A 23,829-nucleotide genomic window follows, 5' to 3' on the forward strand; every position below is an offset into this window, starting at 1 on the left:
AATTATATAATAAATATTTATATAAAATAAAAATAAACAAAATAATAAAAACTAACTAAAACGGTGCCGATTCTTATAAAAAAATAATAATCTACTAAACTCAATGGATCACATAGACACCAATCATTCAAGCTTCTCTACAGCTTTAAGAACTTTTTGCAAGTAACATAAAAAAAAATACTAGTTCATCAAATGTGGGTTTTTTTGTGTGTTTTTGCGTTTTCATAATGACGTATTAGATATTAAACTAAAAGAGAGAGAGAGAGAAAGATCGAGTTGTGACGTCACCAAAACGGTCTGACAAGCTGACGTAGCATCCAGCCATGGAGGAAGTGAGAGGTGAGCGAGATCTTCTCTCGACACGAACCGTTTTAAATCATCCGGTAACGTCGGTTAACGCTTAGCCAGCTAACGGTGCAATGGTTTGTTGACGTCATAGGATACGTGAGACAGGTTTATTGATGCGTTAAAAAAAAGCTCGTTGTTGAGCGTTACAGACTTTTGTGTTTTTTTCCCAACATCCTGGCTAACAGGCTTAGTTTGCCTCAGATAAACCTGCTTACTGTTGGTGTTTCTGTCAATGAACGTTGCCTCGTCAGCTGCCCGGTGTTACGCAGAATAATGTTACTGTTTTATTATAAAAAGAAGGGATACCGTATATTTAGCCAGGTGGTGTGTGCTTATTTCCCCCTGTCTAAAACACGCCATGCCTTATTGAACTACAGAGCAGCTGTTAACAAACCAGTTTATCAGCCTCCAAACTGCGGGGCTTGTTTTAGGAAGACGTGCTTTCTGGTTTTTCCTGTCTCTTATTTATATGTGGTAGGAATGTAATTATGTAACATTAGTTAGTTAATTTAATATTATTCTATTTCATTGTATAGATTGTGCATTTGATATTTGCATTTGATATTTAATATGTTTACTCTGTTATTTTATTTACCTGTACCATAATTGCTGCTGTAGCGAACACATTTCCTCTTTATTAATAATTCATTAATAAATAATAATTAATAAATAAAATAATTAATAAAGTAACTATCTGTCTCATTAGACAATAGGTGACAGACACACAGCCCTTAGACAGAAAAAAAGATGTACACAGTTCACATCTAGGAAGGGTAATAAAAGAGGGTCATGTTTTTTCACAGCTGTAAAGGGCAATTGGAGGCCCCTGGAATATACTGGATTCAGTACTGTATTCACTTTTTGTTTAAAGAATACAAACACTAGATTTGGTCCCTCTCTCTCTCAGTGTTTCCCCTGACCTGTGCCGTGCAAAACTATGCGTGGGGGAAGGTCGGGCTGGACAGCGAGGTGGCCAAACTCGTGGTCGGTGGAGACCCAGTAGCTGTGGTGGAGGATGGCAAACCCTACGCAGAGGTGAGGTCATCACTGGGAAGGTATACTGGTTCAGATCACCAGACTGGTCCTTGAGCAGGACGCTGATAAACCTGTGAAAATGCATGAGCATGTGTTTGACACAGGGATTGAACTGTGGTGTTGTGCTCAGCGTCTTGGCAGAGAGTATTGTTCTCTCCATGCATTTCATGAGTATTTCTTTATTTAGCTGCAGCAGCCCTGCAGGGTTTTGCCATGAAGGTCATTAGTTCAGGTTATTCTGCTGGTGACATTTTCACGTACCGCAAGCCACATTACTGTCACATGCCAGGGTTGGTCATATTACTTTTCATGCTTATTGTCAGATGATGGTATGGATGTTTAATCCTACATTACAGTATGGGACTTATTGTTGTCTACGACATGTTAGTCTTACAGTTGTATCTCCCCATATTTACTATAAATGTTTGGTGAGATACCATCAAGATCACTGTTTATTTATGCATTTGTTCAGTTGCATTCCAGTGTCCTAGTAATGATAAAGTTAAGTATCTACCGATTTATTAAAAGAATAAATATATGGAGCAATACAAATACAAAGGAACAATATTGAAAGCACATCAGCAATTTGTGAGGATATGCTATTGGAATAGCACTGAAACTGTCACATGGGTCAAGTCAGGTCTGTCCCAGGTTAGAGAGACTGCCCTGTACCAAAAAAGTACAATAGGTACAAAAAGTTTGTCTGCGTTTGTCCACCAACAAGTGTGTGTCCCTGAGTGTCCTTCATTTACATTAAAGGCATTAGAGTAACCCTCTTATCCAGAGTGATTTACACTCAGTGAGCTGGTTGGGAGTCTTCTCTCTTCTCACGGAGTATAACTCACTTTGGATTACAGCATTAGATAAATTGATTTAATGTACATTTATGATAGGCCTTTCTCTCAGAGTGTCTGGAGACGACTTGGACTCCCTGAGGAAGCTTGTTAACAGAGCATAAAGGAAGGAAGCAACATAACTGTCGTGTCTAAAGTTAGATTTATTGGTTATGTTTCACATTCACTGTCCCACTTGTATTTTCCCAGTTAGGTCAGAATAACGTAACCTACCCGTCTCTACCTTCTCTTCCAGCTGTGGATGGGTGCCCACCCAAAAGGCGACGCCCAGATTAAAGACAACCGGATCGCACAGACCACACTGGGCCAGTGGATCGCCCACTTCCCTGCCTGCCTGGGTTCTAAGGTGAAAGACACCTTCCAGGGTCAGCTGCCCTTCCTCTTCAAAGTCCTCTCTGTCAATACAGCCTTGTCCATACAGGCCCACCCCAACAGAGTGAGTACATACACACACACACGCACACGCACACGCACACAGTTACGACCGGCTCAGAACTCGCAACATAAGGAGGGACACAACACAAAGTTAGATCCAAAAACCAAAGGTTACAGTTTATTATAGGACACGAAACAAACGTAATGTGCAAATCCAGCAGAAGACCAGGGTCTGGTGCCAGGCAGATGAGAGAGAGCGAGGGCGGAGCAAGGAGCCGCTTATATAGGTGAACCCCACACCTTCATCCAGGTGCACTCAATCACTCATCAGGGAGTTGCACCTAGAACTCAAAGACATAGAATACACACGTATGCACACCCACACACACAAGCACAAACATTCACAGCAGGACATAGCTTAAAGTCTTTATAAATGTCTATGTGGATTAAGGCCAAAGGCAAATGTTTACAGTATTCAATTGATCCAATTGAGACAAAGAAAGTGCTATACACAAATCTACATATATGGTTAGAAGTATTATATTCAACATGGTTTAAATTGTTTTAGGACGACTGACATGCTAATATATATTGCTTAGTTAATTTGGTTTAAACTGTAAAACCACTGGACCTGTGTATGAACTGAAAAACAATGAGTCTGCTCGCTCTCCTCCCTCACTTCCCCCTTAAGTAACCCTCTTCCTTTTCTGTCGCTACGGTTTGATCAGGAGTTAGCTGCTCGTCTCCATGATCAGTTTCCGGAGCACTATCCAGACAACAACCACAAGCCGGAAATGGCCATCGCTCTCACCCGCTTTCAGGGCCTCTGTGGCTTCAGACCAGTGGAGGAGATCCTGGGATACCTTAAATGTGAGTCCCAAAGTCCCACAGGGTCATTAGTGGATTTTGGATTGATTTTTGACCAATTACTGGAGAAACAAGGGGGAAAAAATATTTATTTTAGTGTCAAACCTCATATATTTTGGGGAGGAAAAGTTACTGTACCTTTAAGGGTAAATGTTTGGCAAAAATGAAATTCCTACCTGTGCATATATGTGTCTGCATCCATCAGCTGTCCCAGAGTTCCGTGCTCTGGTGGGCAACGAGGCAGCGGAGGAGCTGCGGTGCAGCGTGGGAGATGCGGTTCACACGAGCCAGGTGCTGAAGAAGTGTTTCACCAGGATGATGAACTGCGAGAAGAAGGTGTTCGTAGATCAGCTCAACATGCTGGTCAAGAGAGTCACTGAAGAGGGTGAGGAGCCGGAGGGATGCAGCTGATGATGATGAGTCAGTTAGTTTGGTTGGTTAGTCATTAAGCCTAACCAGGGTTCAGAGGTAGAGGTGTAACAATTTAGCCAGTTTATTTTTCTACCACCAGGAGGCGCCAAGTTTTAGACATTGTCTAATCCTACAATTTTGGGGCTTTAAAACTGTTTTTTAAAGAAGCACAAGTCAGCTGTTCAGCTCTTATAACTCGTGGCTGTTTATGACCCGTGCAGGTGCAGCAGGGAAGGACACATCGAGCAGCAACGGTGACCTGCTGCTCCGTCTCCACTCCCAGTATCCCGGAGACATCGGCTGCTTCTCCATCTACTTCCTGAACTACATAGTCCTGGATCCAGGACAGGCCATGTTCCTGGGAGCCAACGAGCCGCACGCTTACCTTTACGGAGGTCAGACGGCGCTTTGTGAGATTCAGTGCTGTAGATCTTCTCCAGGCTGAATGAGTACAGTAGAATGTAGAAATATAAAGGATCATTGTTAAAAAAAAGGCTCACTAATTTCCCTTAACAGCTGGGCACTGCAGTTTTTTATCAAACATTACTCAAAGAGGAGTAAATAGTGCATTCATTAGGGACTATTTTCAGTGTGTTTATGGTAATGAAGGAATGAAGGAAGATGCCAGCTAGTGCAACCGTGTGGCTCATTGATGTGCTCTTCGTGTTTTTGGAGCTATGAGATGTGTGATTATTGGTAGAGTTCACCTTTATCTGGCTGCTGTTCCTCTCCACCCATATATTCATCCCACAGTTGAGTGTTGACGTTCACATTGTCAAAATGCATTCTTGGAATCACTAACTGTAAAAGTAAACGAGGCAAGTGGAGGAGGAGAAATAGCTCCTGTAATGCGTTGAACGTCTCAGGCTGATCTAAGCTGTATCGAACATTGTAAGAGTATTTGAGAATTGATTTTTCCATTTGAAGGAGAGCTGACTGCCCACTTTGCTTATTTATAAAACTTGCTTTCCTTTTCTCTGTCTATTCATCCATCCAGACTGTATCGAGTGCATGGCCTGCTCCGACAACACGGTGCGGGCCGGTCTGACACCGAAATACATCGACGTCAACACGCTGTGTGAGATGCTGAACTACAGCCCGGCTCCCGCTAGCTCCAAAATCTTCCCGTGTGTCCAGGACGCTTCAGATCCCTGCGTGTCTCTGTACGACCCCCCAGTACCAGACTTCACTGTTATGAGGATACAGGTAGGACACCACAGGGGAAAAAAAGATTTGTATGTGTATTAGTACTACAGAAACGTCCTCACCATGTTCTGATCCCTTCCCTCCTGCAGGTCCCGGCCTCGGTGAAGCAGTACACCGTTGCTCCGGTCGACAGCGCCAGCATCCTCCTGGTCATCGAAGGCGACGCCGCGGCTACCTCTGCCGCTGCCCCCTCAGACATCTCGCTGAGGCGGGGCACCGTCCTGTTCGTCTCGGCCAACGAGAGCGTCTCCCTGCACGTCACCTCCAAGTCGGGGATGACCATGTTCCGAGCCTGCTGCCTCCTGTAGCTGTGAGTCCGTGTGTGTGAACCCTCATGCTACCTGTGTTCTTGTTTCCCTGTGGTGTGACTCAGAACGGTCTGCACTTTTTAGAAGGTAGTATGTTAAAGGAGCTTTCAGACAATGAGTCGATGCCCGTTTGTGCCCGCTGCTCCCCCCCCCCCCCCATCCCCACCTCAACTTAACTTTAGCTTTAAAATCCAGCAGTGATTCACTGCTAATTTGTTTTTACTGTCTTTTTTACCTGTAGTGATGCAATTACATCTTATGAAAAGAAAAAAAAGCAGAAGATGCGCACATCCAAAATTCTTTGTAGGTGCTGGAACGAGGAAAGCATACTAAGAATAAAAAGTAAAATATGTCCACAACACTGAATAGGACCCAATATATATTAAAATGCACATGAACATCTTTAAATTGACCTTTGTCAGGCTCAAGTTGAGGGTTCTTGATGAAGATCCAGCGTTAAAAATTGCATGTAAGTTTACGCTCAACCTAGAAAAGAGCAGTTGAGAAAACAACCTCATGAGGTTAATTTTGTAGCTGTTCTGGAGCTCACAGTCCTTTAAGTGCTCAGAAGAATTAAAAATGTCTTCAATTCCATTATAACACCCATCTACTGATGAAGACCATTGGGTATGATTGAAAGCTCTGGAACGGCTAATAAATGAACCTTTTGGTGAGGTAGTTTTCTCACACCATCCACTGATGAGGCCAGTGAGACGCTGTTAGAAGCCTGGAAAAATCCACCAAATGAACCTCAAAATGTTTTCAATGTTTATTTTAAATGAGTTGTCCTTCAGTGTTTCTGACATGTTTTCCTTTTTATTCCTAATGCACTTACAGCTGCATGTTTTTATCCTATTGTTACACATTCAAACAGCACTGAAGCAGTGTGTGTGTGGGGGTGGTGGTGGTGGTATGTTTACAGCGGAGCAGTCCTCCTGCAGAACCACCTCGTTGAGGACTGAGCATGTCCGTTATATGAGCCAGCAGTTAGTCTTTCTAAAAATCACTGGTGCAACTAACTGTTTCTATCATTTTAGTTTAGCTTGAAGAAATAAACATTGTTCGTATATATCAACCGTACATAGTGTAATACTGAGATGCCTGTGCATGTTTGATTTAGAGCAGTAAGACAGACCCCAGAAGGTAGTACTGCTGTAACTGTTACCAGCACATGTGGAAACTTCAAGTAGAGAACAATCCTAAAGTTAAGACAACAAAGAGCTACATGGGAATCAGGAATGCATATTGATTAAAACTTACATATGACTATAAAATGCACTAATGCTGCTCGTTACAGACTTATACAATTTGACCCGAGCCCGTTAGCACGTCCACGTCTTCTACAGTAGTACAACAAATCGCTGCATTCAATTTTATAGTATTATTGGAACAAACGTCTGTATTTCTGAGTATTTGAAACCGATTTTTTACAGACTTTGCATGTTTTGCTGAATCTGATGTACCGATTCATCAATACGTGACATTACAAAGTAAGAGAGCTGAACCCTGAAACCTGTATTATAAAGGTCTTACCTGTACGTTGTGATGTCATGGGGTGACTGGTTTGTTGTCACAGTAAAAATCTTTTATGCTCACTTTATGGTAATATTGTCACTGGATCATTTCAGTACGGTGCAAATATTCCCGTTGGTACCGGGGTCAGTCTGAATTCAGCCAATCGGGAAGTGGATTTTCTTGTTGTGATCATTTTTATAGGTTATCTTGAATTAAATATTTGAGAATGAATTCTCTCTCTGCCTGCCAACCTACCAGTGAGTAGATATGTATCCGAGTGAATGCTTTTGCCTACTTCATGACCGCATTAGTGATGTAGGTGGATCTCTGAGCTTGTCCCTAGTATAGATGCACTAAACCTTCAGATGTTTGTTGTTGCTGAAACTGTTGAAAAATGGAAGAATATTAAAGAGATAGGACGTTTATAGTTAAAATCATCACATATTTTTCATTAAAGAACCATTAGCTCAGATTAGAGTCTCTGTAATTGCAGAACCTCCGGTTATTTTTGTCAAAAACAACCTAATATTTGTGATCTTCTTCTTGTAGAGGTTAGAGCATTTTTAACTTACTTTAACTATCACATACCTTTGTTACTGATCTTGTTTTGAGTCACCTTTTAGTTTGAACACTGTACTTTGCACAGGAATCAATGTTTTACCTGAATTGTTTTATTTAACGATAGAACTTCTTGGGGTATTTCTCCAGTGAGGGCATGGTTTAGCATTTTTAATTATGGTGATGCTGTGTAGCCTGGGACTGCAGAGAACATGTGGATGTAAAAGTGGTTTAATAAAGCCGTGTTCCATTAATATTTCATGTGTCGTGTTCGTTGTTTCATTTCACGATAACTGTCAAAAGAGAAGAAGCAGGTTTACAGAGTTATCTGGATAAACCATGTGCTTGATGTTTGGGGAGGTTCAAGGTTTTATTCGCCACGTTTAGTCCTGATTACTCAATAATTAAACATTAACGTGTGTTGACTTTGAGCGAAATCAGGGCTTAATTTTCTTGTTCTTGATTGATTAAATATTCCAAGTATTTATGAAGCACTAACCAGCAATGAAGTATATAATGTGGGACACACTGTAGAAATACAATACATTTATTTACCTCCAATAAAAATATTCTGTGGATCTTATTGAAACCTTTAGTAAACTCAGGATGAAAGTGCATAACATGTCCTCAGTAACCAAACTATATACACAAGGCACAATTTCAAACAGTCATCACTATTTTCTCACATTGAGAGGAAGAGAAACATCTGCCCAGCGACATCTTAATTTTCTCTATTTATAAATCACACAAACAGACGTCTGTTGTTCCAGAAATAAATATTGAAGACTTATCAAACGGCACACAGCTTTTAACAACCATGACTTCCAGATGTGCATGCATCGTCTCTGTACACCTCCATCACCTTTCAAAAGCTCTGACAGCTTCTGCTGCACACGAAGAACAGCAGCCCTCTCGTTCTGTGCCATTGAGCCACCCAGTGGGGTTCATCTGTTCTACCTTGTGGCCTTCTCTTCTTTGCCGTCTGTCTGTTCTCCCACAGGGGGCGCTGTCCCGCAGGGCCCTTTATTTTGAACACTCGAGACAGCAGGTTTGTTCTCCATGGTGTCCAGAGTAAACCCATGCCTGCAGATCACCTCTGCCGTGGGCTGAAGCGCACTATACAGCGCCTGTAACGCCCGCACATCCTCCAGAGCATCATGGGCCTTGTAGTCCACGCCCAGCAGCTCCCTGACCAGGTTTGTCTGTCGAAAGCTCTGGAGGCCGCGGTCCTTCAGCAGCTCCCGTGCCAGCGGCAGAGTGTCGACACAGCCGGAGACCGCCGACTCGAACTCCGCTCTGAGGTCCAGTTCATCGAGAGCTCGGGCCAGCAGCGGACAGTCGAAGCGGCGGATGTTGTGGCCGAGGACAACAGGGCGCCCGAGCATCTGGAGGAACGCTACGAAGGAGACCAGGACCTCCCGCAGGGAGTTGGTGGGGACAAGTTGGCGATGGAGGTACAGCCTCCGTCTGTGGACCCTGAAGCCGGTCACTTTGGAGGCTCCACGCTGCATTCGGCACCGAGGGACGACGTAGAGGTTGAGAGAGTGGCCTCCGCTCACTGCAGCCAGCTGGACGATATCACAACTCTGGCCTGAATAAGACATGAAGATATAACAGAACATAATAGTTAATTGCTACCGCAGTATTAAGTCACATTTAGGAACAGGGCACACATCTTAATGTTAAACTGAAGTAGAAAGCTTTGTCCTAGGGAAACATCTGGTATCATGCATTATGGTTTCTGTATCTTTCACAAGCAGGCAGAGGTAACCGATCAGGACAGTCGTTTGTAGTCTTTTCATTCATTCATGTTGTAGTGAACACGTGACATTAAATAAACGGTGTTTATGTTGCAGACATGGACGTGATGTCCACTGTCTATCCCAAATATAAAATAAAAGAGCTTTGCTGTGTGTCCTCCTGACAACACATGGACACTTTAAACAACCATAAAGTTGTATCTAGTATATAAAGGGAATAAAGGAACTAACCCAGTCCAGTTGTCTCCAGGTCAAAGAAAACCAGCGGATGTTGACACTTTTCATCTCCGTCTGAATCTGATGTTTTCATCCCGCCACAGTTTCAATAACGTTTCACAGTGAAGTTTAGTAAAATAAACGACACATAGACACACTAGAGACGCTGGTAGTATCGTATCTAACTACATACAGGCGTCGGTAAACACCACCATAGAGATTTTCCCTCCGCGGTTTTAAACACCCGCGTAGAAGAAGATAACTTTCAAAATAAAAGTTTTGTTGACGGAGAGAAGGAGAGAAAAATGTTCAGCCTCGCGCTAAAAAGATTAACGTTGTAATCACACACGTAGTTATAAACTGCAGTGTGAAATTGTTGCAAATTAAAGTCATATTTTCCAACAAAAAACAAGAAATACTTCCCACGATTTTAGCCGAGCGTCAGATTTGCGCACGCGCAGAGAAGCCCTTTCTTCTTCTTTGATATATATATATACAGAATACAAGCATGCTGCCCCTACAGGACATACATGGTAGCGCTACGAGCCTGTAAATAAGAAAAGATGAACTTCGGTACAGTACTACATATCTCTAACAGTTGGGCTGACACTGATTCTAGTGTTATATTTTGTAAGAAAATAGATTATTATTATTATTATTTCTATATAAAGTATTTTCATATAGTATTTTTAGCCAGAGGAATATTTGTGGGATACCATTTACACTTTAACATTGTTGCTTACTTTGATTGCCGTTCTAAAACTTGTGATTGATTTGATTATAGTACTGGGTAATTTGACGAATCATAAATCTTTTTAATTCTATATTTTTTTTTATCTTTCCTTTTTTGTATGAATTGCCTTTTTGCAAGGATTATTTGAAAGTATAAATAAGTCGCCTGAATAATATAATTTTCATATATGTCTTTTGATTATTAATCTGGTTGGTGTATGCATGTATGCATGTATTATTTATATCACTAAGCTTCACTGGTCATCCTGTGAATGAGGAGAGATTTTCTATGTTGAAACATACATAAAAGTCTTTGTGATGCAAATCAGAATAAAACTATAAAATACCAAGTTGAGGAGAAGAATCAAACAGAAGTTTAATGTTACTGGATTTATTTAATATTACTGGACATACATAAGAGCACAACACTTGTGAGTATGACACATGCTACAATACATACAACACAATAAGATAAATCAGCAAACAGTACAAACATTACATATCTTTACGTTTGGGGTGTAACATGCATTTATTTGTCTCCAAATCGCAAAAAGTTAATTCTACCCGTAATTTTCTTCTAAGCGTTTAAAATACCAGTCTGTCCAACCACCCGAGGGTATATGATGAGAACAACAACTGCAAAGGAAAGGTTCCATTTTAAATGAATATATTATTTTCATGGCAAGATTTTGTTTATTTTCTGTAGCTTTTTTTTAAAAAACTAGATCGGGAAGGTAACTCTGGAGATGCTCCGTGTGCTGGGACGCCATTTGTTGAACAGCTCCTGCAGCATCTTGGCGTCCTCCACTGCGTTGTGGGCGTCGTAGGTCTTCTTCAGGAAGTGGCGGACCATATTCTCCTGAGAATAACTGTCCAGACGAAACAGGTTCTTGCTCAGCGGGAAGGTGTCCAAAAACCCGGCCGCCACCTGCTTAAACTCCTGCAGCAAACTGAGCTCTCGCAGCACCCTGCGGAGCACGGGGGCGTCGAACCGCATTGCGCTGTGGGCCGCCAGCAGCACGGGGCTGCGGAAGGAGCGAAGGAAGTCGATGAAGGAGGCGAGAGCGTCAGCAAGAGGGACGGTGTTCACGGGAGTCCCTTTGAGCAACAGCTCGCCATCGCTGACGGTGAAGCCCGTCACCCGCTTGGCGCTCTCAGTGAGCTCGCGGCCCGGGAGGGTGTAAACGTTGAAGACCCGGTCTCCACTGACCGCCGACAACTGGATGATGTGACACACGGTAGTGTCTGAGAAGGGTTAGGAGAGCAAGAACATGTGAATAGATGTAGGTTATACAATATTTTTTGTCAGCAAACTGCTCATTGTTGTGATTTTTACTCCAACTATCAGCGCCTTTAAAGGTCCGGTGTGTAGGATTTAGTGGCATCTAGTGGCGAGGCCGCAGATTGCAACCAACTGAACGCCCCTCCACTCACCCCTCCCTTTCCAAGCACGCCAAAGACTTTGCAGTGGCCTTCAGGAAACGTAAAAACCACACACTGTATACAAGAAGTGGACGCAGTCATCGTGGTGTCACCCGCTGGTTTGGTTGAGGTTTTACAATGTTTACTGAGGTAATAAATTAAAGTAAGAACAATAGACGTCGTGGGGAGAGGCGAGCAGGAGAGTCTGATTAGAGGGAGTCAAATATTTTATTTCATGACGTAGATTAAATCCCAAACGGTCAACTCCATCCCAGAATTGGCCGTGAAGATTAGAGCTGATTTAAAACAGTAGATGTTGAGCCACTTTCAACCGTGAAATGCAGATCTTTATCAATTTGGTAAGAAATGTCAATATTAACATCAGCAGCATTGATATGTTTCATCAAAGTACAGTCATATTTTTTAATTTACAGATTAAAAAAACACATTTAGGTGTGCGGTTACTTTATGATAAAACATTTTTTAGGTTGCAGCTTTCGTAGCCTGAACAGGAAGAGCTGGTTGGGTTGTGGTTTAGCAGGGACACTTCCTCAGAGCTACAATCTTATTGGTTCTATGACAAGTCTCTGAACAGACTTTACCTATTGTAAGATAGAAATAGAAACTGAAACTTCCCAGCTGATGCATGTCAACAGGTGGAGCCTTCAGACCGATTTGTTAAACAAATGTGTGTCGTCACACTGGTACACACTGAAGTAAACATTTAAGACAAAGCTCTTCTATCTAACAGTCCGTTTGTTATTTGACTCCATGCCAAAATTAAAATTAATTTTAGTCATTTTGTCTGAATAAACAATGAACGTAGAACATTTCAATTATTACTTTGACATTAAATTCTTAGTAATGAAGGCAACAAGTAATGGCTGAAAGATCTGGAAAAAAATCCAGTATTAATTCAAATACTTTCAAGATAAAGAAATAAAATAATTAATACAAAGAAATGAATCATAATTTTTTTACATAGCTATTGTTACAAAGGTTAAAGTTATAACACTGATTGTTATTACATAAGGCAAATAAAAGATCATATTCAATTGCCAATGATAACGTAATTAAAGTTAATGTTACCTAATCCAGTGGCCTCCAGGTCAAAGAAAACGATGGTTCTGTTATCAGACATCTGCAAGAATATAAAAACAGAAACATTTGAACATCTACAGTATAAACCCTTCAGTCGTGTCTGGTTTGTCTCACAATGCATTAAATAATATTTAAAATTATTATCTAGTAAGCTAGAAATGATCTAAAATTAAAAGTAAAGTTATTTTAAACATAACTAATAAAGTGAGAAATGTAAAAAATGAAAATATATTTTTAAATATAATAATTAAAAGCGTGAACTCACCTTGGACAGTACACAGTGGTGTCAGCTGATTTGTAGCTACAGTAGATGTCATCTGGTTACTTAATATATACTCGGTTATCTTCATTCATCAGCAGGGAGGAGTTAACAGGTGAATCACTGCCACATCATTTCTACACCAGCAGACACTGAACTCGACTTTCATTTAAGTGGAACAGAAACTCAAAATATCTTGTTCTGTTTTTCTTCTCCTCCTTCTGATGAATCACCTTCCTGCTCATGCTGCTCTATCTGGTCGCGTGTCACAAGGTCGCAGGTGGCGAAACAAAAGCCGTTTTCTGTGAAGGTGGAAACTTCGCTGCTGTTCGTTTGGTTTCAGTTTTGACCGGCGGATGATGGAAAGTTACGACTGTCACGTGAGAAAGAAACCATCGAAGGTTCAAGAGTGAATACATTTGAGAATTTAAAAAAATATATATTTTGGAATAAAAAAATACATGGAAACTAAATAAATGTTTAGTTTGTGCCTTGGTGGCTTTAAAGATGCTCCCCCAGTAAAGACATCTATGCTTTCACTGTTAAACATGTACAAAAATGTAGCCTTGCCTTTCTTAAAATAAAACATATAGCTACAAATGTAAAAGCACCACAGACAGTCTTTTGAGAAATGAAAGTGATACCACATTAGTGAATACATATCATTAGAGACTAGTCACAGAGGGCTACACCCTGTATTCAATATGAGTCATAAAATAGCTGAATGTACATTTACACAATTATACTATTGTTCATACTGTCCATATAGTAAAAAAAGCGAAGGTGTTATCGTAACATTAATGATGGTCCTAACTGAAGCTACTAGAGGTAATACATTTTATTATTTACATATGAGCCTTTTCCTACCGTTACATCTCAAACATGTCTTCAACATCTATTAAAACCTTCCTCTTGTTTTAGCTTTCTGTTACCATCTCTTATGTTAACGGATCGGTTTTGACCCATGTCTTAAATCAGCTGTAAAATACACTAAAAACAATCTATCCAATTTGTTTCTCATCTCTTGGTTACATTGTTAGGCTTCCTTATCCATGAAAATATTGGTTTTAATATTTTTGGTGTGGGCCTCTGGGCCTTTTCTTTGTCAGTATACCCCTCGATTTCAATTTTAAAAATGGTAAAATTAACCTCAAGAGAATCATATAAATAAATAAAAGGTTGTTGTGTTACCTGACTATTACTGAGGGGTATTAGAACACATCTCTTAAATAAATTTGTTTTATTTATTTTTTTATTTTAATATTATTAACTATAGTAACATCTATGGTGTTACGGGTCAATTTCGACCCATATACATTTACTTCAAGAAAAAGGCTAAAAAGTATTTTGTTCAGCAATAGAACTTTCATACAAACACAAAATGAAAAGCAGAACAAGTCATAACACAAAATATAGATTTGCAAGGTCAAACAAACAACCAATCAAGCAACATCAGTGGAAGGAGCTGCACCCATCTGTCCCAGACATCCCTGATGGGGGCAAGCTTGTCAGATCTTGCTCTGGTATTTCTGTTATCAAATCTGAGGACTCTTGATATTATTTGAAAGGTCTGAAGTGACATTGTTACCCGGAAAATATGTCTGCCTGTCGATGCGTCCCAGAGACTATCAGTGGCCTCATTGCAGGATCTGTACACTCCAGCAATAAGAACACCACCAATATAAGCATCCAGGTATTCCTCATCAATGTCTTTTCACATGTTGCCATGGACTTTTTTTCCTTCAAGGTTTGTCATAGCAATGATGACTCTTTTTAGTGATACTGGCATAAATAGCTCAAAACATGTCTTGATGTCACTGACTCTCGTCACAGCAAACCTTGTGATTCCAGCGGCCATTTTGATGACATTTTGTCACGGGGCATGATGAGGACTCAAGCGCAGACAGTCAGAGTAGGGGGAAAAAAAGGTCTTTAATAGCTCACAAACAAAAACAGGTAATCCAAGGACAAGACAAAAGACGAGGGGAAAAATCCGGCAGGACAAGGCAGGGCAGACAGACTGGGAAACCGGGAACAGGATGAGCAAAACGGGCGGGTAGGTAGGAAACAAACACAGAACACACAGGGCAAAGCCTGATCGTGACACATTTGCAGCAGCTGCCCTGCCATGTACATCATGAGGTACTGAGCTCCAACAGATCTTACCATTTTTGGACTTGAATCTTTCAGCGGGAGCAGCTTCACCACCGGTGACCTCCTCATCAGACTCATCAGATGTGTCTGTGTCTTTGTTTGTTTTGATTTTGTGCAGGTATACTGGATAACAAGGCAAAATGAGAATCCCCTAAAGCTCACATGATTGGGAGAGGAGCTGGCTGTCAGTGTGTTGGCTGACTTATGATTTCAGTTTTGGCTCTAATTATTGCTTTATAATCTTATTTTTATAACTGGGTCGAAACCGACCCTAACAACACAAAGGTCATAATTTCAACCACAGCATTTTATAATTTAGTGAAAAAAAAAGTTTTTGTTTTATTTTGTTGAAATAGAGGTTCCTGACAAAGTCAAAAAGCCTTGATGCAATAAACTAATTTATGTGGTTCTTTTATGCATTTAAAACCTAAAATGGGTCGGTGCCAACCCTAACACAAGAGGAAGGTTCAGCAAAAAGGGCTAAACTGAATTTTGTATTGAATTCAAACTTAAATCACCCCTGTCCACATACTCTTGTGTACTTCTAATGGCTGCTCCGGTAGCCGAACAGCCGAGGAACGAGCCAAAGACTTTAATGCTCGAATGAAAAACACACGACCTCAGTGCTCTGCCTCAACTGACTCAATGGACTCCAGTTAAAAGGCGCCATGTGGCAAAGAAATGCAGAAGTCAGTGAAGAAGAAGACTGAAAGCTCGAGAGAACGTGGGTGTTAAAAATGCTGGATTTAGAATAGTTTTAAAGCAGCCTTTTAAAATGCACATGGTTGTTAGGCCTCAATGTGTTTTGGTGGGAAACATTGAATGTAAATATAACAGGGCACCTTTAAAGGCCTTTAAATCCTCTAAGAATTAGAAGGCTTTACGGCCTCTAAAAATACAAAAAATAATCCCTCTCAATCATCACTCATGGGGTCTGTATCTGCAGAGACTCTCTTCCTCCGCCTGTATTTTCTTATTTGTTGTGTTTGGGACATTTCTGGGCGTAAACCTCTATAAAAACGTAGCGACTTGGTGCCTTTATAGTAATCACGCATCCAACAGGAAGGTACAAAAATGTCGGACACAGCAAATATAGCGTTGTTGGGCCGGGGACGAGGAGACAACTTTGAAAGTTGCACTTACAAACTGCATCCGACAAATCCAACTCACTGTGCCTTAAACTAAAACATAACATCTGATATTTAAAAGCAACACACACATTTGAAGATACACCAATGTGTTGAAAAGGGAAATTGCATCCACATTTTATCTCTTGACTTCTGCAAAACATTACTCAACTCATTTGTGTTTGGCTGCAGTTTTGCTTTTTTTAATAAGCAGATGAATTTTTTTCTTACAACCATAAACATGTTTGTATCATTAAAAAAAAGAAGAAATATAACACAAATTGCACCGTATACATAACCGTGTCCATTGTGGCGCAGACAAAGAGACACAGCGCTTTTCTTTTTTTTTTCTTTTTTTTACTGGCTTCGTAGCACAAACATGACAGACCGAGTGTGGCCTGTTAAAATGTTGCCATGATTAATAGTAGATAATGAACCGTACACAGGATAATATATCCTTTTATAACACCTTTTATAACAGATTCTTTTAAACCAATGTACACCCCAAAAGCATGATCATAAATAGTACATACACTGTGTATAAAAGAGGAACAAAAACAACCAGAGAAAGCAGAGCATGCCTTCCAGTGACAGGTACATTCGCTTTTTTTAAATTCTTTTTTTTTGTTGTTTTTGTTTTGTTTGCCATATTGTCAGCCTGGACATGTACACAGATCATCCCATCAAATATCATCTTATAGATATTTGACCAGGAATCAGTTTTGTCCTTTCAGCTCTTTCTGAACAGCTCTACAGTTAATGTTGTAAAGACGACAACACGCTGCCCGTCTGCACACCTGCACTAAAACTGCAATCAGCCCAGTCTTCAGTGAGACCTCCAGCTTCAAGGAAAAGTCGATGAACACTGGTTGCGTTGGTGAGATCGCTCAAGAGCGTCCGATCACAGACGCAGCAAGCGGGGAGAGATATTAGAGCCTTAAAGTACAGAGACATCGTTGCTGTTGAGCTGCTGAGTCGGCCCAGGAAAACAGAATATTACACCGTTTCGGTGTCTGTGTGGACAGAGACAGAAAGAGAGAAAGGATATGCAGAGACAACATGGACGGTCTGAGTTAGTTGCTACTTTGTTTTTGTCTGGTTTACAGGAAGATTAAATGCTACTTTTCACAGCCAGAGCCGGGAGAAAAGAGGATGGAAGAGCTACTGTTGTGGTAAGAAGAAGAAGAAGAAGAAGAAGAAGATGGATGTCTCAGAGGACATCATGGACGGAGTGAGTGCAAGAGTTTTCCCAACAGGTGCAATGACACTCAAAACATTTGATAACGTCTGAGTTAGTTTTAGTGTCACTTGATAGTTGCAGAGACTTCTGTTTTTTCACCTGTACAAGAATTCTTTGGGCGCGGAAACACTAGTGTATGTGTGTGTAGAGAAGACTACACATGCACAGAGTGGGAGCTGATACAGTGGCAGGAAGTATTCATTCATCCAAACACACACACACACACACACACACACACAAAGGGAAAAATGGCTTTCATCTGAACAAAAATAAACTACGGAACAATATTGACGACAAAAACATGAAATCTTTGACCTCGATTACAACACCTATAATACAGCAATAATATATGTATATATATATATATATATATATATATATATATATATTTATGTAGAAAAAAATTCAAGTTCTGATGTAGTAACACTGATGTTTGTGAATAAAACAGAAGGGGGAACAAAACGCTTGCAGGGAAAGACAGATACGATACACTTATGGCTGATTGGCATGTGACACCTCAGGTAAAGTAAACGTGACACGACGCGCAGATCGACAGCTTTTCCTTCTATTATTATTATTATTATTATTTCTCAAGAGCCCGAGGACACCCGAATCTGGCTCCGTTCACTGTGAAATATGAAACAAAAGAAGAAGAAGAAAAAAAGAAACTGAGCAAAAAAGAAACTGAGCAAAAAGCCAGCACAGAAACAGAAGTGGAACCGGAATTCCAGACACTTCACTCTGCAAAATAGAGAACAGGAAATAGAGACCAATCAACAATGAACGACCCAGGAGCAGCACTTGAGTTTCTTTCTATGTACATTTTTTTCCTCTGTAACATAACAATAATAATAATAACAACAATAATAATAACAATTAACATATTTCTGTACAGTCTCTTCAAACTGACGTAGTAAAAGGTGTGATGATGTCCCGTGTAAACGTGACAAGCAGACTGGTTACAGACAAAACGTCCGCCAGTTCAGTCCGTATGGCTACATTTTATTCTGGGTGGCTTTATCCACCTGCCTCATGCTGAAAAATAAAGATGGGGCTCTATAAGATTTGGCTTTGCAGGTGTGGGTTTTCCTCCGTGTCCCACCAACCGTCCTTCCCTTCTCGTCTCAGCACTGAGATCAAGGGGGTCAACAAACATGGCCGACCGTCACTTCACTCTGTTCCGGCTTTCTTTGACTTGACTTTCTGTCCCTCTTGCGTCATATTTCCAGTACTGTCTTCTTTTATTCCCACAGCTCTCTGCTCCGACTGGACCAGGGGAGGAGGGAGGACAGCACTGAGGAGGGGGAGCAGGCGACACCTGGGCAGGAACCTCGCCCCGTGACCAGCCTCATTTAACCCCCCCTTCCCACACACTCTCCCTCCTCCTCTTCTCGTAGCGCCCTCCTGCACTGCCTCCTGACAGGCGGCGGCCGGCGTTCCCCTCCCTCCTCAGACTTCACACCATGAACTCGTTGCTGCCGTACAGAACCAGCTGCTGAGGCCCCGAGCTGAAGTCCGGCTCCCTCCGGTGGCCTCCCGAGGGCTCGCGCGGTGAGCTGCGGCTCAGCCTGAGTCGGTGGCGGGTCTTGCCGGTTGCTCCGTGGCTCCCCTCGGCCTCGACCAACGGGGCCCCCAGACCGTAGGAGGTGAGCAGGGGCCCGGACGAGGAGGAGCGGAACCGGTAGTGAGGGGAGGGAGAGCCGGAGGCGTTGGAGGAGAGAGAGGAGGATGGGTGGTAGGAGGAGGAAACGGTGGAGGTGGAGTCCGCAGAGTCCTGGGAGTCGGGCTGACGGCGCAAAGCTCGTCTGCTCTTTGCCTCAGACTTTCTGGAGTGATAAGCGCCGCGCTCTGCAGAAGAGAGAGAGAGAGAGAGAGAGAGAGAGAGAGAGAGAGAGAGAGAGAGAGAGAGAGAGAGAGAGAGAGAGAGAGAGGCTCAAACCTACTAACCCTGTACTAAAAGCAGTAAAGTGACACTGACATTACACATCTGCCTCCCTGACATATTAAAGCAACAGGAAGAAAGTGACCCCAGTGATTTAAAAGTCCAGTGTGTAGGATATCGGGAGATCTATTGGCAGAAATAAAATATAAGATTTAGAACTATGTTTTCATTAGTTTGTAATCACCTAAAACTAAGAAAAAAGTGTGTTTGTAGTTTGTTCGTAGCTTAGAATGAGCCATTTGGGCTTCTTCTTCACAGAAGCCCAGAACGGACAAAGCAAACACTCGTATTCAGTTGGTTTCAATCTGCAACCACACCGCTTGATGCCACTAAATCCTACACACTGGACCTTTAAAAGGTGCTGATAGTTGAAGCAGCAGCAGACACATCTCTGAGAAATGCAGAAAAATCACAACAATGAGCAGTTTGCTGATAAAAAGACGACATCTGAACCCGAGTCAGAGCAACCAGTTGGTCTTATGAACTCATGGTTGTGGTCTTGGGGTTAATGCGCTGACCATGAACCACATGTCCAGGGACGTTCGTTGCATGTTGTTCCCCATCTCTCTCTCTCTGTCTCTGTCTCTCTCTCTCTCTTCATTTCCTGTTATCTTTCTACTTGTTCTCCAACTCTGGCATGAAATACCTCCTCAAAAACAGAAAGACACAAACACAACTTTTGTCTTGCTCATACTCATCAATAATATTCATTCATGTGTGTGATGGACAGTTGATAGCTAGCTTGGTTATAGATCTAAATATACTGCTAAACTAAACAAGTTGTTCTTCTCCTGGAGTTTTTTGATAGTTACCAAACAGCTTCAGCTTGAGTAGGGCTTCCCCTGACCACTCTAACCAGCACACACACGTACCAGTGGGGTCTGATGTGGCTCCCTCCGCCTCTATCGTGATGTTCTCAGAGCTGTCCGCCGTGCCGATGGATGCTTCAGATTCCGGCGCGTCATCGTCGGACGTCCGTGGCTCCAAGATCAACATCTCATACGTCAGCTCCTCCCTGCCATCACACACACACACACACACACACACACACACACACACACACACACACACACACACACACACACACACACACACACACACACACACACACACACACACACACACACACACACACACACACACACACACACACACACACACACACACACACACACACACAAGGTTACGAGCTTATCTAAATTATTGTGATTACATTTTAAGTTTTGGGCGTTTCCTATAGCGTGTAATTTAGATTTAGTACGATGGACTGACCTTAAGTTCCTAATTGTCCTTCAAGATATTCCTACTAAAGATAAGCTAAATTTTGTCCTGATAAGACATGTAATACTCTGTGTGTCACTGAAGGGTTCAATGTAACAGATTGCTAAGTAATGACATTCAGTAACACAGCTACCAGCTCAAACTGGAAACTTCATTTTATGGGAGGCCATTATCGAGAGATACATCCGCTATAATGACTAACTAATTCCGTGGCTTGTGTTCAAACTTAATGTGACACATTAAACAAAACACTTCTAATGTCGTCTGAACAGTTCGACCACAGAGACGCCGTACTTTTCTTTCTGCAAACTCTCGACCTGCTCGGTGAGGATTCGCTCTTCCTGCTGCATCGCCTGCTGCTGCTGCTCGTTCAGCCCGGGCTCTGCTGCATCCTCTCCTCCTCCTCCTTCTCCTTCTCCTTCTCCTTCTCCTTCTCCTCCTTCTCCTTCTCCTTCTCCTTCTCCTCCTTCTCCTTCTCCTCCTTCTGCACTCTCTCCATCCATCACCACCAAAGGGTCCACTTTGGGGCTGAGAGGAGGCGATGGCGTGTGGGTGCTGCTTTGCCGAACACGGCCCTTGCTCTGCAAGTCCACACAAAAAAAAAAAAAATCACAGAGTAAGAGAGTGTCTCAGTGGAGGCTGATGAATAATAATGATAATATTTTGTTGTTGTTGTTGTTAACGGTGACAGCAATGGAGCACAGACAGCAGACTCGCGATAGACACGGATGGATGTGTTGACCACATTCGTAACAGAGGATGTATTGACAAGGATATAGCACAACATCACGGCTAAGAAACTATGAGGCCAGCTGAATATCACCGCACACACACACACACACACCTTATGCTAGACACACACACACACACACACACACACACACACACACACACACACACACACACACACACACACACACACACACACACACACACACACACACACACACACACACACACACACACACACACACACACACACACACACACCTTATGCTAGACACACACACACACACACACACACGCACGCACACACACACACGCACAGGTAGGCATTACCTTAAGTTTAGCTGTGTTACGCTGCATGATAATAAGTTGTAGAGCAGAGACAGAAAGCAAACAGCAGTCAGTGCTGCTCTCTCAGACCACAAACACAAGACACAACTACAGTAAACATTACAGCAGCACTGTACACTGAACCTGGACTTAAAACTGTACAAAGATACAGCATTTGCCTAATTTAACCCATTTTTTTCACGATACAAGAACTAATAACCTTAATTTCTCCCACAGCCACAGTAAGGTTAGCTTGATAGCACTGCCAGCATAGATCCTGCTAGCAACAAGCTAGCAAGGTAGTTAGCTTGGTTTGGTTTCCGCACAGACTTGGCAGACAAAGAAACAACGCCAAGATGGAAACTCCTCTAACTTTACACAAACAACAAAGAGCTAGTTACATTATAAGCGTGACGTCAATTCAACAATGTTAGCAGTACGCTAACTACATTAGCTATGGGGAAAGTTCACTGCTTTGGTTTTAGAGTGCAAATCAACTTAATTCACACAATGCTTAGATAATAATTATTAGCATGTGTTAGCTGCTGTTACAATCCCATCTGGTCACACAACAGTTGTTTACAAGCAACTTTAGTCAAGTCCATTTTATTTATACAGCAGCCCAATATCACCAATCAAATATCTGCCTCAAGGGGTTTTACAGCATTCGACACCCTCTGTCCTTAGACCCTCAGGGCAAAGATCACTTTAAATCTTGGGACACGATGGAGTCCAACTGAAGTTCTGAAGTCTCAGTATATTTGGAAACAATTTAATGCAATGTATTCCTGAAGTTTTTCTAGTTTCGTATGATACCAGTACCTTCACTCTGGCTCTAAATCTCAGCCTGCTACAGCCTCTGAAAGACAGTCGCGTCATCCGCAAGGAGTAGAAGAGGTCAAAAAGAATCAAAGCCAATTGTGGAAAATATTAAAACTCCAAATGTGAAGTCATTAGAACAAATCAAGTCTCAGTGCTTTATTTATTTATCAAGTCTCCAAGAAATAAAATTGAAGTCAGACTAGTCCAATCAGAAACATGAACAGTGTCATGTCTATTTCATAGCTGCTGGCAGCCACATTACTTTACCTAGATATAAATCAATAGCATGCTGTTTTATAGTAAATATACTGAAGATGTCAACTTTGAACCCAGGTAGAACAATTAGCATTATTAAGTAAAGTTATCCTAAGAGTTATCACTCAAGCCTCTTTGAAGTACTACGTATTGTAACACATCAGTGAGAAATACTCAAACAGATGGTGAGACAGCTAAAAGAGCTAAAGACAGACGTGACGTGGACTGTGACTGGAGGTAACAGACAGTATGAGTGGACGGATCGGATGGACTTGACGGACAGGACAGGACAGGACTGTTGACGGTGGTGTGAGAAGGGGCATACATACCGAGGTGGAAGTGCGGGTTATGCTCATAAACCTAACAGCAATTAGTACAGGTTTCTGGAAGGAAGGGTGGGGGAGGAAGGGAGGAAGAGAGGAAGGGAGGAAGGTAGGAAGAGAGGAAGGGAGGAAGGGAGGTTGGGGGAAGGAAGGGAGGGTGGGGGAAGGAAGGGAGGAAGGAAGGACAGATTAGGGTCAGGGAACGGTGAATTAAGTAAGCGTAGGTTTGGTGGTTTGCAAGTCAAAAGAGCACTTGGTTTCAGTTTCAGGTACTGTACGTAAGTAAAGTACAAGTACCTTGAAATTCAAATTGAGTATTTTCTACTCTACTACTATAATATATATACACTATATTTATTTGACAGCTATAGTTACTTTTCTATTGAGATTTTACAAACAGAACATGTGATCAATATAAAATATGATGCTGTGTTATAGATTTAACTACCATCTATTTTAAAATGAGCTCCATATAAACAAGCTAAAACATTAAAGTAATGTTAATGCATCAATATTAATTGGCCAGTAATAGTATGATATAATGTCCCATTCTGACAAACAAATACCTATACTTTTGGTTCTTTTAGTACATGTTGTTGATAATACTTTTGTACTTTTTTGGTGACCAAGATGTCTGCACATCTTTTGATCTGCAAATGCTT

At 41.7% G+C, this 23,829-nt stretch overlaps 4 protein-coding genes across 4 annotated transcripts in view; 1 reads left to right on the top strand and 3 right to left on the bottom strand.

Annotated features, from left to right (window-relative positions):
• The first annotated feature begins 285 nt into the window (after positions 1–285).
• Positions 286–7,738, top strand: mpi (mannose phosphate isomerase). Its single transcript, XM_076089534.1, has 8 exons — positions 286–339; positions 1,256–1,383; positions 2,473–2,673; positions 3,341–3,482; positions 3,685–3,864; positions 4,112–4,285; positions 4,888–5,096; positions 5,186–7,738. The coding sequence occupies exons 1-8, from the start codon at positions 324–326 to the stop codon at positions 5,402–5,404; spliced, it is 1,269 nt and encodes a 422-aa protein (XP_075945649.1). The 5' UTR covers positions 286–323; the 3' UTR covers positions 5,405–7,738.
• A 270-nt stretch (positions 7,739–8,008) lies between these two features.
• On the bottom strand, positions 8,009–9,898 carry LOC142947743 (protein PML-like). The gene is made up of 2 exons (XM_076089537.1): positions 9,469–9,898; positions 8,009–9,068 (listed from the first exon to the last, which is right to left on the bottom strand). Exons 1-2 carry the CDS (start codon positions 9,545–9,547, stop codon positions 8,431–8,433), a joined length of 717 nt encoding a protein of 238 aa, XP_075945652.1. The 5' UTR covers positions 9,548–9,898; the 3' UTR covers positions 8,009–8,430.
• Positions 9,899–10,560: 662 nt separating this feature from the next.
• On the bottom strand, positions 10,561–13,499 carry LOC142947744 (DNA polymerase III PolC-type-like). The gene is made up of 3 exons (XM_076089538.1): positions 12,974–13,499; positions 12,697–12,748; positions 10,561–11,430 (listed from the first exon to the last, which is right to left on the bottom strand). Exons 2-3 carry the CDS (start codon positions 12,746–12,748, stop codon positions 10,907–10,909), a joined length of 576 nt encoding a protein of 191 aa, XP_075945653.1. The 5' UTR covers positions 12,974–13,499; the 3' UTR covers positions 10,561–10,906.
• A 2,868-nt stretch (positions 13,500–16,367) lies between these two features.
• The window catches only part of LOC142947745 (unconventional myosin-IXAa-like), a 125,174-nt gene continuing 117,712 nt past the window's right edge, over positions 16,368–23,829 (bottom strand). The window contains exons 40-43 of the mRNA XM_076089539.1: positions 23,174–23,227; positions 21,006–21,292; positions 20,303–20,445; positions 16,368–19,336 (exon numbers count right to left, since the gene is read on the bottom strand). Coding sequence (XP_075945654.1) covers positions 18,945–19,336; positions 20,303–20,445; positions 21,006–21,292; positions 23,174–23,227 — 876 coding nt within the window. The 3' untranslated portion in view covers positions 16,368–18,944. The remainder of the gene's footprint in view (positions 19,337–20,302; positions 20,446–21,005; positions 21,293–23,173; positions 23,228–23,829) is intronic.

The sequence above is a fragment of the Anarhichas minor genome, unplaced genomic scaffold (genome assembly GCF_050575085.1).
Source record: "Anarhichas minor isolate MPS153535 unplaced genomic scaffold, ASM5057508v1 ptg000011l, whole genome shotgun sequence".
NCBI lineage: Eukaryota > Metazoa > Chordata > Actinopteri > Perciformes > Anarhichadidae > Anarhichas > Anarhichas minor.